Source organism: Megalops cyprinoides, chromosome 5 (genome assembly GCF_013368585.1).
Source record: "Megalops cyprinoides isolate fMegCyp1 chromosome 5, fMegCyp1.pri, whole genome shotgun sequence".
NCBI classification, from domain to species: domain Eukaryota; kingdom Metazoa; phylum Chordata; class Actinopteri; order Elopiformes; family Megalopidae; genus Megalops; species Megalops cyprinoides.
The window spans coordinates 21,568,703-21,585,374 of record NC_050587.1 but is presented as its reverse complement, the minus strand read 5'-3'; the positions used below and the strand labels follow the sequence as shown (position 1 = coordinate 21,585,374).

The following is a 16,672-nucleotide window of genomic DNA, read 5'->3' as shown; positions in this document are numbered from 1 at the left end:
ACTCTTGTTTGAGCAGCAAGAAAAACCGACTGTTTCGAGCGCAGGGTCTACCGCGTCATATGGCTCTGACGTCACGTTACACGCTACTACACACTGCCATCTTTGGGACCGGCCGGTGCGCAAAACGCGCGCTATATGAATGAAAGAATGAAATTGGACCGGCTTTGTCATAATACACGGTAATTACTGAGCGCTGGAAGGATATCATACGAGACAGCCATCACGTTGGAGGGACTTTGCTATAGAAATAGGGTAATATACTGCAAATTTCTTTAGAAATGTTCAGTAGCACCGTGGGATGATTTTGAAAGATCCATGATGGATGTGTAGACTGATTAATATTGTGCAACAGCTTATCATATGTCATCATGTCTTCTTGGCAATGCTTTACACACATAAAAGATGTAATGATGTGCACAGGTCATCATGGTAATTGTAACCATGTATATACCTCCTTAATAAGCACCCTGTCAGTAAAGGGCCATTAAAGCTCTAATAGGTGCATACCTACCTCTTACTCAAAAAGTGTGTGATGTGCAGACTCTCCTACTGCCAGAGCAGCTCTGCCCAAAGTCTGGCTCACAGACTGATTGTACTGTATGCAAAACACAAAATCTCCCCCTCCCCTGCACCTCTCATTGCTCTCCTCTAGATCTTTCTTACAGTCACACTCACCAGGGCATATGGCAGAGAGGTCAGTGAACTCCCACTCTGAGTTTTGCTCAGGGGGTGGAGGGGTCAACCTGCCAGGGTTAATGCACTCCACACAGACAGCCAGGCGTGAATCTGCCTATCTGTCCTGCTGGCTTTGCGTCATTGCAAAGCTCACATTGTGGTCGTCATGTGAATCAGCAAGTCCTGCACCTACTCCTGGCAACCCCTGCTGGTGTGCATCGTTATGTAATCGCTGACCACGGCTAGCTTGCTTTGGTTTCAGCAGCTTCCCTGTGAGAGCTCTGTGCTGTAAATGTCAGTGTGTGCTGTGGTGTAAATGATATGTACTTCAGTGACAAGCAACTACTGTGTAAAACAGTACACATAACTGGCCATGCCCCCCCTCACTTACAGAGCCCCCCTTATGGAAAGAGCCTCAGAACTAACTGAGGTAATATGAAAGCAGGAAAGATGTGCAGGGACACAGCTTCACCTCAAGAGCTTTATCACTGGCCATTGACTTTAGGTGCTTTTCGCTATGGCCAAGACTTAAGTGGATTTGTTTTCTAAAGGAACATTTAAGTGTACACTTCACCTGAGCAGGACAAAATTGTCAAAGTAAAGTTGTAATGATGCCCAACAGATGGCAGCCACCTTCTTAAACGGTGCTCTTCAGTCACACATCTCAAAAGAAGTCACACACACACCAACAGTCCAATGCGTGCTCACGTTTCAGTAGTTATATCTTATGTACAGTAACTTTGTCTAGCCAGTCTTGAGGCCCAACATTAAGTCTTTTAGAGCTGTTTTACAGTTTTAAATGGAAACTCTGCAAGTGATGTGGCAGTAATGTGTAATGTTTTGTAGAGATTAAGTTGTGATGTGTGAGAAATTAACCATGTCAGTATAAAGCCCAGAGCAATATTTATTTTTTGCACCCTATGCCCATCAAAGTATACTACACATGCCTTCCCACTATAAATACCCTCCCAACAGACAATGTTAGCTTTGCATGCTATTTTTAAACCTTCTACTTACACCATCATAGTCCAGAGAACAAGCTGCGTCACAGTGGACTGTGATGACTGGGAAGGCTCTGTTAAGGTGTGGTTAATGCACATGCCCATTGATGAATTAGTAACATTCTTTTAAACCAATGTGATTCAAAGTTCAGAGGCCAGCTGAGTACATGCAGGTTATGCCAATACTTACGCTTACAATCATGCCGATACTGTATCTGTGATATCTGCAGACTGAACCAATAGGATTACAGACACACCCAAAAGTGGTTCTGTGGAAGCTCAAGCCAAGCCTCATAATCATTGAGAAAAAAGGGAGGCTTGGAAAGTTTGTTTGAGACTAGATGGTTGAATGTTCAGATCACTAATGGTGAAAGTTTAACTGCTAAAAGATATACCCACTGGTATAAACATATGATATGTAAAATGTAAGATACTGTGTGTCAATTACATTCTGTAAAAGAATCTGCTAGGCTGCTAAAAATACATACTCCAATACATACACTTCAGAAAACCACTGAATAATAATTAGTCAGAGGAAGAGTTCCAATGTTTTTGTTAGCAAGTGTGAATGTATATACTTTGTGGAGTACACTGATTCTAACATGGACATGACCAAGGACTTGACATGGCCATGACCAAAATCTGGCACAGCTTTCTCTCGAATCAATGCATAAAATGTCATCGTATGAATCTACATAAGGTTTGTTAATGCAGATTAATGCTGACAGTGCAGACACGGCAAGGGATACCTTCTACTCCAAGCATGCTCTTAGTGACAGACAACGACTACTGGAGAAACTTTGTCCTATGTTGAGAAAGAAACACTATTGGTCCTTATCTTATCCACTACTCCAGTATCTTATCCTATCCACTGAGCTGCTGTTCAGCTTAGATAAGACCGGAACACCCATCAACCATTGGAGCATGTATTGATTCCTTTATGAGTCAGCGGTTATGCCTGAGAGGACAGAGTGTTTTTTAGTCTTTTAATAGTTTCAGGATAATTCATTATTCACAGGTTGTAAGATCAACATTCACAGGAAGGAGGGAGGGAGACTGGGGGGGGGGTGGTGGTGGTGGTAAATGGTTGATATGTAAATTACTTCAGTTATTCTGGAGAGTGTATGCTAAGCAAATCATGCAATGCAACAGGCAGATCATCTTTGTAATGAAGTTGTCATTTTATTGATAACATCTTAACACATTTCCTTAAAGTTAAAGAACACATAGCACATCTGAGAACAGAGCAGTAATAATCAGAACCAGAGAAATATAGGATTCACATAATAATCTTATATATATAGAAACCCCAAATGAGAAAAGAAAATGAAAAGAACAAACATGAAGATTCATCTTCAGAGAAACTATATATTTTAACAGAAAAAAAATGGAAAGGGGATTTGGAAAAAGAAAGAAAGAAACACTACAAAGATTTTTTAAGCTCAATGTTGTCAGAGCAGTAGGGGAGTCACTGGAGAGGAGACAACAGTCTTTAGAAACTAATCATGCACACACACACACACACTCATGGATCAACTGTGCAAAATACAGACACAGACACAGACAAACACACCTTCTGCTGTCAGTGTCCACATGGGGTAATGGTACTGTTAATAATCAGCTGAAAACTGTCTGATCAAGTCACCTCCAAAGTTCCCTTCTTTGTCATATTTGATCTGCTAGCACATTTACTTATGGTGTAATAAATATATCTTTGCTGCCATCGGAGCTAAAGTGCACCAATGATTGCAGTCCGTTTCTCCCACGTGAGACAGTGGTTGAGGTGGCAGATTTTTAGTCAATGAAGGATGATCAAAAATGATGACCCATCCACTGCCAATTCCATATCCAGAGCTTGTGGTTTTAAAAGTGAAGACCCAGGTGATCTAAGTAACCTCCATATAAATAACTCCTGTCTTTTAATTGTGTAAAACCACTGTGTATCAGTTATTATGGGCCCAGATTACCATTTGACTGCTGTGCTATCATATTAGCACCTCTGAACAATTATGTAAAATAGTTGTTACTATTCAAATAGTCCAAAGTAGGACAATTTCTCTCTGGGTAAGAAAAAGGCAAAAGACAAAGTTCATTGTGAATGAACTGAAATGATATTTAAGTTGTGCCCACTGCTTCAGTAAAGCAAGTAACTGCAGTCTTACCCCTTCATTAAGACCTTCAAGACTGAAAACACTGAATCTAAACTGATGAGGGCAAAACATTAGCCGTTTTTGTACTTCACTGTGTATGTCTACTGCCATCAGCTGGACACTTAGTGTAACTGCAGAGAAAGTGCAACGTTCACACAGTGGGTTTCCACTGTTCAGGAGAGGGAGACAGGGAGAGCATGGATCAGTGGAATATGGAAATCAGTCACCACTTATTTGTCTCCATAACATAAAGTTGATAATATGTAAAATGATAACTGTGCCTTACAAACACACAGACTCACATTGTGAGTGACTGACCCTCTGCTTTGACAACATCCAGCCCTGTACAAAAGCATGCCATACAATCGTCATTACATGTTTGTCATTATCGTCATGATCATTATCATTGTCTTGAGACAAAAATAGTTTTATGCACTTACAAAGCTCAGAAAATAGATAAAGGTTCATAGTTTACCAGCATTCAGTAAAAAATAAACAAAAGAAAATAAAAACATCTAAACTTATTGTCCCGTTGAATGTTCATGCAAATAAATGCCATCTATGATATAACCAGGTAACTGTAGTTTTACAATATATCTTCTTTTAAAAGTTAATCTTATATTTTTTTAAAATGATTATTTGCAATGCTAAACACACGGAGAACATAGGAACAACACATTGTCAACATGCTGCTATATTTCCTGTGGGGGGGATGGGGGCGTGTCACATCTCCTGTTGGCCTATGTAGAGCAACCTTATTTATTCAGAAACAAACCACAGGGGCCTGACAACTCTCCCAACTGACTTCACGTTTTAAACAAAAGGCGAAGAAAACAGGACAAAAGTGAAATGAAATCACACGCGTCCTCGCGAGTTTCTGGCGTCCCATCTTCCTTCATTCCTTGGGTTTGTGAAGGAAGATGGAGGACGCTGGCGCCCCCTTCAGGCTCTCCAGTGTGAACAGCGTTGCCCGCTCGAGAAACGCTCCCTCTCTGAGCCTTCACGTTAAGGTGGGCAGTAACCACCTCACAAAGAATGCACGCACAGGCTACGATGATGAGGACTCATCGAACATTTGCGCAAAAGAAAGGACTCAATAACAATAACAACAACAAAAAAAAATGCAAACGATAAATCAGATTAAATAAATAAATAAATATAGCCTGAAGACTGACTGACTGACTGACTGACTGCCTGACCAGTGGAGCGACTGACTGCCTGCGTCCACTTTAAAAGCCCGCCTGTTCCTCCTCCCCCCCTGCACGCTGCTCAAGGCTGTGCTTGGCAGCAGGGGCACCTGGCGTGCACCTGCAGAGGCCGTGGTCACAGTCTCGCCTGCTCCTGTGCTCTCAGTCACAGTCCTCCTCCTCATCTCCTCTTCACTGAAGCCCTGTGCACTCCGCCATCGTGAAACGGCAAGGGCACTGTGCACACAAATGCACTGCACTGTGGGCCGGCTGGACCCAGATCCGCTGGCCGCTTTTCGCCCGTTTTACATGTTACTCTTTCACGTACAGTCCTATCGGTGAGAGTAAACTGTGGGGTGACTACACTACCTACCCCCCACATCCCAACAAATTACACCCCAAAACCTACACTGTGAAAGAGTTAGAGACCATAACGCTAGTGATGGAGCCTCACTCCCAGCGGGTCTTCCTACACACCCTAATGACTCGACCGCTCCTCTTTTTGGAACTCCAACGGAAAGCTTGGTCATTGTAACAACAAAGAAAACATTGTTCCAGTGCAGCGCCTACAGATTTGCCACAACATTTGAGAAATTCCATAGAGGGAAATGAAGGAAAAAAAAAACAACTCATCCTCATTTTTCCCACAAAATATATACAACATAAAACAAAAAAAACAACCTTAAAATCCACCCACTGCATATGCAGAATAATTAATAATAACAACCACAACAACATGAATAAAATGAACAGTAATACAAGACTGACTGAAGGAGGGCAGACTGGATTCCCTTCAGATAAAAGCCGTCTTTGAGAGGTCACTCAGGGTCTGCCTTACACAAAAATGTTCTGGGAACATTGCTGTGATGTTGTGGCCATTCCTTTAACACTGCTAAAATGTTACAGCAACGTTGTAAGAATGTTTTACATTAGCTGGCTGGCTTTTCCTCAATAGGACAGACTGGGGCCTCCAACATGGCTTGACATAGCTCTGCCCACCTTTCTCACAATCACTTCGCTTCACAATCACATGTAACTCTTTGATGGACTGACACCAGCTCATCTGACCCATTGCTCAATTCCAAATCCTACAAAAGGGGGTTTGGAGGGGACATCTCCCAGATACCTTTTCTTTACCCTCGCGAAAACACTGCACACCTATCTCCCCACAATCTCGCCCCCCCCCCGTTCCTTTCACAGACCTCACCTAACTGTGAGGTCACCGCTCTGCACCCCTCCTCTCCCTATTCCCCATTCCCTGACCTCCGCTGCCACTCTCCTGCAGACAGGCTGTACGGCTCTGAGTGTGCGATGGTGTGTGAAGCACGGTGCACTCACAGCACTGTGAGTGTGGCCTGCGTAGGCAGGCTTCGGCAGAGTGCTGCAGCAGGGGGCTGTCTGCTCTGGGTTAAGGCAGCTGTTTGGCGGTGGCACGCACAATGGGTCAGCCTCCTTTGGTGCAGTATGGCTTGTGACTGGATGTGCCAATGAGTAACAGCCAATGAGGAGCAGGGTGGGCTCCCGCCCTCCCGCTCGCCCGCCTCCAGGTTGCAAGCGGTAAGCGGGGAAGTGGAGTGATGGTGGCTGGGTAGGGATGGGTCAGTGGACTGAGGCCTGGGGATCATCTGTAGGGTGAGCGACATGGGGTTTGCACAGGCTGCAGTGACAGGAGGTCGTGTTGGGTATCTCATGTTAACTCTAAGCTTTGCTGCTTGCAGAAAGCCATTGAAAGGAGGATGACCTGACCTGGGTCCTCCTGACTTTTCCGGCTGTGGTACACCTAAAACAAGGAGCCTGAAATCTGTCCTCGTGACACAAGACACAAAGACACTAGATGAAGAAATAATAAAAAGACATCAACCCCCGTTCACTCTCTCCTTCTGTCAACCACTGGGGTTTCTAAAAGAGGACGTGATTGAAGGCCGACCAATCCAGGCCAACCAATTCTCATCGAGTACGCTGATGAAATTCAGCCAATCAGGTCTTAAATGATGCAATTCTCCGCCCCCCCCCCCCAGCACACGAACACCTCACATACCAACACACACCCCCCCTCCCAGAAGTCACCGCTCTCGTTTGAATGCCAGGCTGCTTAGCATCATCATTAACAGACAAAAGCGTGTACAAAACTGCCAAAGAGATCTCTTTTACTCAAGCACAATTTAAAAACAGCCACTGTGAATACTGAAAAAGTCATGCTTTCTTAAAAAGAGAGGAAAAAAAAAGAAAAACATTTTTAAAATAAATTCTCTTAAACTCTAAAAACCACTGGCATCAAGAATAAGATTTGTACCAATTAAATATACAATCGCAATAGTATAATAACCATAATAATAGTAATAATAATAATCATAATTCTGTTTAAAACTTTACATACTGTATTTCAGAGCGCCTGTGCACTGTGACACAAAGCCAGTCGCGACACGAGTGGAGATAGCATGATATAAAGAGTGGGACAACAGAAAACAGACACTGTGAGGGCGATAATACTGGACTGTTAACTTGAGTCGTTTTTTCCCTCGTTGAGGTGCTAGCTGCTGTTGCTACTGCTGTGGTAGTTTGGCTGGGGTTAGGGTCTAGGCGAGTGGGTAGGTTGGGATTAGGTTGGGGGAGGTGGCATGATTTGGATGTTTGGTTGGCAGATGCAGTAGCTAGGGCAGCCCAGCAGGTGGCGGTAGTTGTAAAGAGATGTGCATGCGGGTGAGGACGGGTGCCGGAAGTGGGAGGGCTGGGGCACTGCAGGCTCGAAGCTCTCCAACTCCGGACTCGTTCTCCTTTCCTCCCTCTCTCCCTCTCCTCAGCTTGGCACTCTTGTCAAACATGGCCACAGCGGTCTCTCCTGGAAACACACACGCACACACGCGCGCACACACACACACACACACACACACACACACACACAAAACAAAGAATCCATCAGACACTGTTCCTGCAAGAGCCTATCCAAAGATTCACTCTGACACATTTAAGATGTGAATTCAGATTAAAAATGTAAAAAAAAAACTGGGGTTCAAAAATTACCCTTCACTGGAGTGGGGCGGCGGGGGCCCCCGAGCAGTGGAAGTGGACGTTCTGCCACTTGGCGTCGCGGCGGTGCCAGACACGGGTCTCCTCTGATTGGCTGCTGCGCGGCCGGCCCTGGCCATCCACGAACTGCGTGAGGCGGATGTAGGCGATGCAGGCGGCGTCCTCCCCAATCAGGTGCACGTGGGGGTTCAGGATGGTAGTGTGGATGGGCTTGCTGTTCTTAGACAGCACTGGGGACAGAGGGACAGGAGGCAGTGAGGACTAAGGGATGTGATTGGCTCATAGGTGTTCTATCTGGATGATATACAGCCGCTACAACTCCCTGACTCTTTACCCCTGGTGCTCTTACAGTTCTCGAAGTAGAATCTATGGAAGTCCATCCCCTCCACCAGGTTGCCCAGAGCCTCAGGTTCGAAGGAGGTCAAGCCAGGATCACAGATCTTCCTGTTGAGACACACCAAAGTGAGATCACATCCAGAGATGTCAGTGATGAAGGACAACATGAAATGGAGAGGTACATCATGCACTCTTATTTTCACTGCAAACTAGATGGAATTTGTTCTCAGCCAAAGATATGATGGCACTGGGGGGTTTTGGGACTAAAACAGGTACAAAATCAGCCTACTCATGGCTTCCCCAAGTCCTGTCCCACCACCCCCGCATGCTCAGGGACTCACGCGTAGGCCTCAAAGTCCCCATTGTTTACGGCTTCAATCAGCTGCTCTGTGATCTTGATGATCTCCTGTTTGCGTGCTGCAGAAGAACCAAACATAGAGTCAAGGCTAGCAGCCAGTCTCTCTCACACCCATAAACAGACATACACACACACTCACTGACCAGGCGAGGAACACACTCAGTCACATACATTTACTCCTATTCACGGTGTCAGATGTGTTTAACAGTTTAGAAGTACAATTCGCTTTTTCCCTTTTATGCAATGTAGCGTTCATCTTTTTTATGCACTCAAAATACCAGAATACAATCACAATATACTGTGCGTATACATATTGTGGTATACTGATATGAAATCCATACAGCTCCTCACTTGTTTTCATCACCCATGGTCATTGAAGACTCTATACCTCCCAGTCACAACAGCACAAGCTACTTCAGGTTAACAGTTTTCCATTTGCCACTGTTACGCTGCCAGTCAGCTTTCTGGTGTTGTAAGGACACGCTGCATCACACCAGATGGAGCACTAAACTGTAACAGACTCTTAATTCACATCTTACCAAGAGCTTACCTGACATCTGGGCATTCATGGTAGGCAGTCAAGCCATTCATTCTGTTTCTCTCTGTCACACACACACGCGCACATACACACACACACACACACACACACACACACACACACACACACACACACACACACACACCAAACCTACTATTTATAGAACCATTCCAACATGGGAGGGGTTTTGAGAACATTATCATATTTCTCAAAAGAAAACAAAAGAAATGTCATCAAATCTCTCCCTAAAACGTAATGAGAGCAAAAAAACACCTTCAGTCTTTTCTCTCCTTCCTGTGACCCTATTCTTTAGAGGTAACCCCTCCCCCTCTCTTTCTCTCTCGCTTTTTCTCTCTCTGTTTCTACTGACCTCACCACGCTATTCCTGTCCCTCAGCTATTTAGATCAGATTTACCCCTCCCTCCCTCCTTCTCTCTCTCCCTCTCTCTCCACGGTGCAGTCTCAGTCTTTGCGAGTCCTGAGGTGTCCTTCCTCTGACCTCAGAGCATTCCCAGCTGACACCCAGGCCTCCAGTCACACACAGCGGAGGCCAGCCCCGATGCTGCGGCCCTGACACCATCACACGACCCTCAAGGCAAAGCTCACCCGTGACAGGTCATTTACGTTAGCTGTAAGCGCTGCATCTTTCTCCTGGCAGAATCGTTAGCAGCCCGTGTGATTTTGGGGCGGGCCCGTGGGTTGGTCTGAGGGGTTACTGGTGGAATACTCTGGTCTGTAGGAAATGAAATTGTAAGCAACACAACAGATGCTGCATCTTGCTGTGTGATCACGCAGACCAGAACCAGCTGCACGATAACAACATTGTAGAATACAGCACTGGCTATGATGGAAAGACTGCACTACGCTTTTGCTCTTTGGGGGTCCTTCACACAGCTCAGCCCCCACTGCATCAGCTGGCCTCCCATGCACACTGACTGAACGGACGTGTTCACACACCCATCACGTCACTATCACTGTCACTGTCACTGTCACGGACTGCTATTCTGTTGAAATTCAGAGTTTTTTTGGAGCAGATCGAGACTCCCGTGTGATTTAGGACTCAGTGCACAAGCCGGAGCCCTTCTCTAAGGTCTACCACGTCACCATCAAGGACAGTGCAGCAGTTTGCTTCGTTACTCAGTGATGCTGCTCGCCCACAAGGGACATGTCAGACCCGCTGATGATGTCACCTCACAGGAACTCATGCATGCATGAGTGAATAAATTCTGAAACTCCCCCAACCGCCCCCCCACCCCAATCCAGGTTTAAAGACCCCTTTGCTAACTTGGCTCAAGAGGACAATAAAGCCGAAAAAAGCAAAGGAGCTTTCATTCGTCCCTGTACTGTCAAGGTTTTCTGATACGCAGCACACAGCGGCTGTAACAGGAGCTGCTGTCTCCTGCAGCGGAGCTCACACAGCCCTGCACGTCTTCCCTCCTCATGCCCGGGCCAGCTGGAGCCTCTGTCTGGGCAGCTGCTGCGGATCCCTGGTGCACGTCCAGCTTTCGCGGGCTATCCTTCAGAAAAGCCCCGATGACTTCACCCTGCGGAGCACGCAGACGCCTCCCTCGCTCGCGAGCCCGAGCAACCCCGGCGCTGCTCGTTTCGCCTCACCGCCCCATCAGCCAATGGCGTCGCTGCCTAACGCCGCCTCAGGCTGAGACAAATGTGGAGTGAAAAGCACACCTGCCTTGCAGCCCTGAGGAACCAGAGCCGAACTTCCCTGCATTAGAGAGTGCTACATGATCCAGCGTGTGCCAACACTGCTGGTGCTCACAGGCGCCTTGAGTAATTTGTCAGAGCTGATATGAAAAGGGATCGCAGAGCTGTAAGAGAAAGGTCAGAGGTCAGGCGGGGGCACCGCTGGGACACACGTGCGAAGCGCTGCAAGTCGGGCGTGCTCGGAGGGGCGGCCGCGCGGTGAATCACACCCGCGCTCGGTACTCACTCTGGGCGGACAGGCAAGGGTCGGAGGGGGGCAGCGATGGTGGGGTGGGGGACTGGGGCTGGGGGGCAGGGGCCCGGGCGGGGATCGCTTCAGAGTCGGGCTGGGGGCCAGACCCCCGGCGAACGCTGCTTACTATGTCTGTCAGGCGGCTCGCTTGGATGGGAGTGTGGGCGGCGAGGCGGGGGGCAGTGAAACAGGAAGGGGGGGTAGAGAAGGAAAACAGGGAGATGAGAGAGGAAAGAAAATAACATGGCAAAGGAAAAAAATGACCATAACAAAATACATATATGCAAATCAGGCCTACACAATGCATCTGGCAGACATATATGCGCGAGTGTGAACGGACAGAGGAGCAAGTGACAGAGGCACAACAAAACAGACTTTCGTGTTTGCCTGACCCCGTGACCCGGAAGTGTTTAGGAAGGAGAGAGGTCCTGAGGGGGGGCGCTGGCCATGACTGTGTTCTGGAACGCACAGCAGCAGTGGGCTCAGCTGTACTCACTCTGCACGGGGAGCACAGGGGTGTGGGGCGGGGAGGGGGCGGACAGGACTGCTGGGGGGGTGCTGGCCCCCCCCTCACCATCGGACACGGGCCCTGAACCCCGGCGTACGCACCCCAGGATGTCTGTCAGCTTGGAGGCTTGGGGGTTGGGGGTTGGGGGTGGGGGTGGGGGGCAAGAGCGAGGGCAGAAAAAGGCACAGAGAAATTAGGACAAACACAGCTAGAACAGAGATGGGGAAATCAGAGCAAGTTCACAGCATGCATCAAAAAGACAAACAAACAAAGAAATAAATAAATGGGAGAGACAGACTGCATGCGTTCCTCAGATAGCAGTGCCCATGCTGCCGCAGTCAAGGGGGATAATGACAGGTTTGTTCAAAAACAGGGGCACAGGAGACCCAGAAAATCACATTCAATCATGTGGGCAGCTCTTAAATAATGAATCACCCTTCTGTTCTTCACGGTCCCATGGGTTACGTAAGCCCTTTTTAACTGCTTGGAGGCATACGCATACTTTGACTGCATAAATCAGCAGTTTCGAAAAAACAAAAAAAGTGCCAACTTAAGAGTATTCTGCATTCACCTCACAAACTCAAGAGCTGTATCCGAGATTTGAACTGCAGCGTGACTTCATAGCTGTTCGGTTGTAGGAGGAAACAAATGAAGAAGGCACAGGCAGAAACTGAAAACGCAAGAGAAGCAAATCCCAGAACCTCAGAGCCTCCTGTGCATTCTGATCAGTAATGCCTGCAAGTGCATGCCTGCAGTTATACTTGCAGCCACAAGATGGCACAAGGGAACCTTTAGCGAATGAGCTACGGTAGCAGCAGGCCTCAACAGCAGTTTTTTGTTGTTTTTTGTTTTCTGGAAACGAGGGCATTAAAGATTTTTGTTTACCAAGACCCCATATATGAAAAGAAGAGTACCACCCCCCCTTCTTAATGCAAAAAACATGCTATTTGTGCACTTAATGCTGTTGTGAATCACATATGCAAATGACCAATGAGTTCGCCCAAGCATAAAACCTGACACTTTTCCGATGATACCTACCCCACAATAATATGACAGTGTCATCACAGACTTTTTTGACAAGCAAGAAATTTAATAATATATACACATATTATTAAATGTGGAACGTAAAATGTAAAACTGAGCCAATCCAAACAGCTCATTTCAATGTATTTACTGAGAGTGATTTTGTATTTCTCTCTCCCTCCTCCACACAGGACAGGAGTTAGAGACACTGTTGAAAAAAACGGCACTAATCAAAGCACAAATTCCCCCTCTGGGCTGGTTTTAAACACACTCCCACACTGTTAAAACTGCAGCAGGTCTCGAGAGTGAGTAACCCGGCGATTTGGCGTTTGGGTGATTTTTCGCATTTCCTAAGCTGACTGGTCGGAGCATGTGGGCGTTAGTGCCATAGTATCACAGTTAACAGCATTAACACCTTCCAGTATTTTACAAACATTTTCAGCATGCGCACACGCTCAACAAGATACGAAGTGGCAGTGTCGGTGCTGGTACAACGATTCTGCCCCCCTCAACTCCCAAACACTGATCCTGGACCAGCCTCCACCTTTTACACAACACAGGTGGTGGGTTAGGATTAGTGGCAGGTGAAATGATCCTGGATCGGGGTTGTTGGGAGGCAGGAGGTACCCGGAAAGCTGCAGTCTCGTGATAAGGAGGGGAGGTCAGGCAGCGCTGAGCATGTGCAGACATGCTCACTTACAGAAGACGGCAGGGGCGGGGCCTGGTGCTGGTTGGTTGGCCTCGGGCTGAGAACTGGTGCTGGACTGGGCCTTAACTGAACTGCTATCTATGCTCTTCCCTGTCCGTCCCCGGAGCAGGGAGACATGGGAAAGGAATTACAACATGAAAAAGAAGGAAGACAGAGAAAAACGGGACATGAGGATTAAATTCGGGCAAGGATGGGAGGGGTGGGAAGGGAGAGGGGCGGAGCAGGTGGTTTGGGGACACTGCTCTGAGTGCACGAGGATGGTCTGCTCCTGTCAGAGCCTTTGTTATTGGTGGATTCTGGGTACACTCCTCTGGGTACTCTCCCCTCTTCACACTGACCTCATTACATCACTCCTAGCTTTCGAATGTCTTTCATTCACATAGTCTGTTGGAAGCACAAACCGAATCCCTCAGAAATACATTTACACACAGTCTCCCAAAAGCCTTTCACAATTATGTTGGAATGTAACCAAAAAAACCGCCAAGCCAACTAAGCTCATGATACTGCATGTTCCAACATCTTCATAAACCTCAGTGTCTTTCCTGCCCAATTGTTCAGTTTAAAAGGCAATCCTCATGCACACTTACTCACGCACAAATACACATGCACGCACACACACCCCACCCCATCATTTTTGAGTATTATGCTGCAATGCTGCATTACCATCCTGCCATCTCTCAAAGATGTTGTTATAAATACGCTTTTCTGTCCCCTGCGCTGTCTCTCTCTTTCCCTCCGTCTCTCTGTCTCTCTCTGACTGTCTGTTTCCTCACATTGCTAAAAATACACCCAAGGTGCCCTTGCGGTGTTCCTGAGTCTCTCTCCCAGGGGGGCCGGTCGTGAGCTAGCGTTCAGCCGGCAGAGCTCAGGAAAGGGTACAGGTCTTTCTGAAAAAACTTCCCCAGCTCGGCGGCTGCGCGCAGGGCCACAGAGAAACTTTCACCCCCTGCTCTCGGGGCAGGGAGTGGAGAGAAAACAGCAGTGCACCGGTTTTGCTGTGGTGGGGAACTGGGTGTGCGGTGACAGTCAGTCCATCTAACACCAGGGAGAGAATCAGTGTGTGATCGAGAGCGTGCTGTCAGTGTGTGGCAGGGGGCTGTAAGTGCACACCATGTGAGCTGTGCATTGAGGTGAAAGAGTAAGAGTTTACAAACCCCATGATAGGCGTGGCAACCAGAACACTATGAAAAGACTATATGACCAGAGCAAAAGACTGTGATTGGAGTTTCTGATAAACATATGATATCTCCATCAATTTTGGAATTTGTGCATCCTCATTTTCATTTCACCAGCTGTAGGCGTCGGCATGCATAGCTGGGTTGCATCCTGTGTTGCAAGGGGGGGGGGGAGCAGGTCGGGGCGGGGGTGGTAAAATTTACCTTTCACATCCTCATCTTCAATAGTGGTGTTGCTACTGTCAGAGGACTCCTGCAGAATGGAGACAGCGCTGTTAATAACAGCAAAAGGTATGAGACACACACGCATACACACTCACACGCGAACACAGCCACACACACGCGTACACACGCACACACAACCCACGCACCACTGCTTTAACAAATTCCCACAAACAAAACCCTTTAAATGTCTACACCAATACACACAGATTCTTACACATTGCTTCTTAACTGAGACACACATACAGAATTCCAGTTTTCATGTAAACACACCCATTACCAGCCCTTTTTGTTACAAAGACACTTTACAAGGACCAGTCAACGGAAGCACTTGTCAGCTTTTTGGGGAAGACAGGGAAACATCAGCAACAGGGGTTTCACTGCAGAACAACCACTGCTATAACCAGCACACAGACGATCAGGAAACTCAGGTCAAGTGGACATGGAGATCCCCGAACACAAAAAGAACTCAGCCCTGCAGTTCCAGCACAGTCCACAGTGTGGCAGTGCAGAGTTAGGAGTGGCACTGAATATGACCTCCTAGTACATTATTGTCCTATTTGAATACTTGTTTGTTGTACACACAAATATTCTATCTCTCTATCATTCTATACGTTTGCAGTATCTATCCTATATTTATCATTTTAATGTGTCTTTTTAATTTCTTAATTTAGTTCACCATCATATCAGAGACCATATAAAACCTTGATGCTACAACTAATGAACTGTCAGGAAAATTTAATATTAGAATATCAGTATAGCTACTTCAAAAAGACAGCCAACTACTGTTCTCTTTTTGCATATTTTATGCTTTAGTCTCTGTGACAATACACTTATCACTCCTCATTCTAAATGAAGAGGAGACTTCACAGAACAGGACTGCTGGTGCGAGAGTGAGTAATCGAGAGAGAGAGAGAGAGAGAGAGAGAGAGAGAGAGAGAGAGAGAGCGACAGAGAAAGAAACATGTCATAATAAGGTGAGCAGCGTGTCTCTTCATGCTCCCAGCATCAGGCCTGCTCTTTTTTGGAGCAGCACCAGCATCCCTGCCCTGAACACTGCCCACAAGCAGGGGGTCGTCACAACAGGGTAGGACAGACAGACAGATAGACAGGAAGACGGAAGACTGCGCAGTGGAGCAGTGGCCATGACTGACAGGTGACCGGAGAGAGAGGAGAGATGAAGCGAGGGGAAGATGACAGAGAAACAGACAGTGGAGGAGGGGGCCCGTGTCAGCAGAGAGCTGGTGTTTACACAGATTTTTCCATATTATACAAAGCCTTCATACAGATTCAAACACTGGTTCATCCCTCCACACACATGCAGACAAACACATAGCGTTGCACTTTTATCATCAGCCACGCGGGGTCACTGTTGTGACCTGATAACCCTTTTGCGGATGCACTCTGCCCTGGGCAAAGGCTGTGGCTGGATAGTATCACACACCCCTTGGCATATGGCATACGTACAAGCACACTGAAAAACAATGGACACAATAATGAACTGAAAAAGTTAATATATTCTCTCAGCCCTGTTGTCATATATCAATTATAACTCCTTCAAGAGATGGTTCATTAAGTCCGATTAGACATATCTATTGATAGCACAAAACAGATTTGACCTTTGATCCAACTTGCGGTCTTCAATGAATGATGTCTTTCTAGGGTGACAGGTCTAACTGATGATGCTGTTTCAGGGTAATGCGCTCTGTGCTAGGGCCAATGCGAAACCCCATTCACAAAGCCCACACACCCAGTCTACTATGACACTTTGGTCCTTACCTCTGATTGACAAATATGAGAAAATGTTGC

General features: G+C 46.8%; 1 protein-coding gene across 12 annotated transcripts in view; it reads right to left on the bottom strand.

Moving 5' to 3' along the window:
- Positions 1 to 7,570: 7,570 nt before the first annotated feature.
- The window catches only part of LOC118777462 (calcium/calmodulin-dependent protein kinase type II subunit beta), a 59,381-nt gene continuing 50,279 nt past the window's right edge, over positions 7,571 to 16,672 (bottom strand). For 11 of the 12 annotated variants that reach the window (XM_036528378.1, XM_036528380.1, XM_036528384.1 and 8 more), the window contains 5 exons: positions 14,846 to 14,894; positions 8,718 to 8,793; positions 8,390 to 8,484; positions 8,035 to 8,270; positions 7,571 to 7,852 (listed from right to left, as the gene is read on the bottom strand). In XM_036528378.1, the coding sequence (XP_036384271.1) occupies positions 8,038 to 8,270; positions 8,390 to 8,484; positions 8,718 to 8,793; positions 14,846 to 14,894 (453 nt within the window). In that variant the 3' untranslated portion in view covers positions 7,571 to 7,852; positions 8,035 to 8,037. Of the gene's footprint in view, positions 7,853 to 8,034; positions 8,271 to 8,389; positions 8,485 to 8,717; positions 8,794 to 11,220; positions 11,374 to 11,722; positions 11,861 to 13,457; positions 13,557 to 14,845; positions 14,895 to 16,672 lie in introns of all 12 variants that reach the window. The other variant, XM_036528389.1, reaches the window with a different exon arrangement.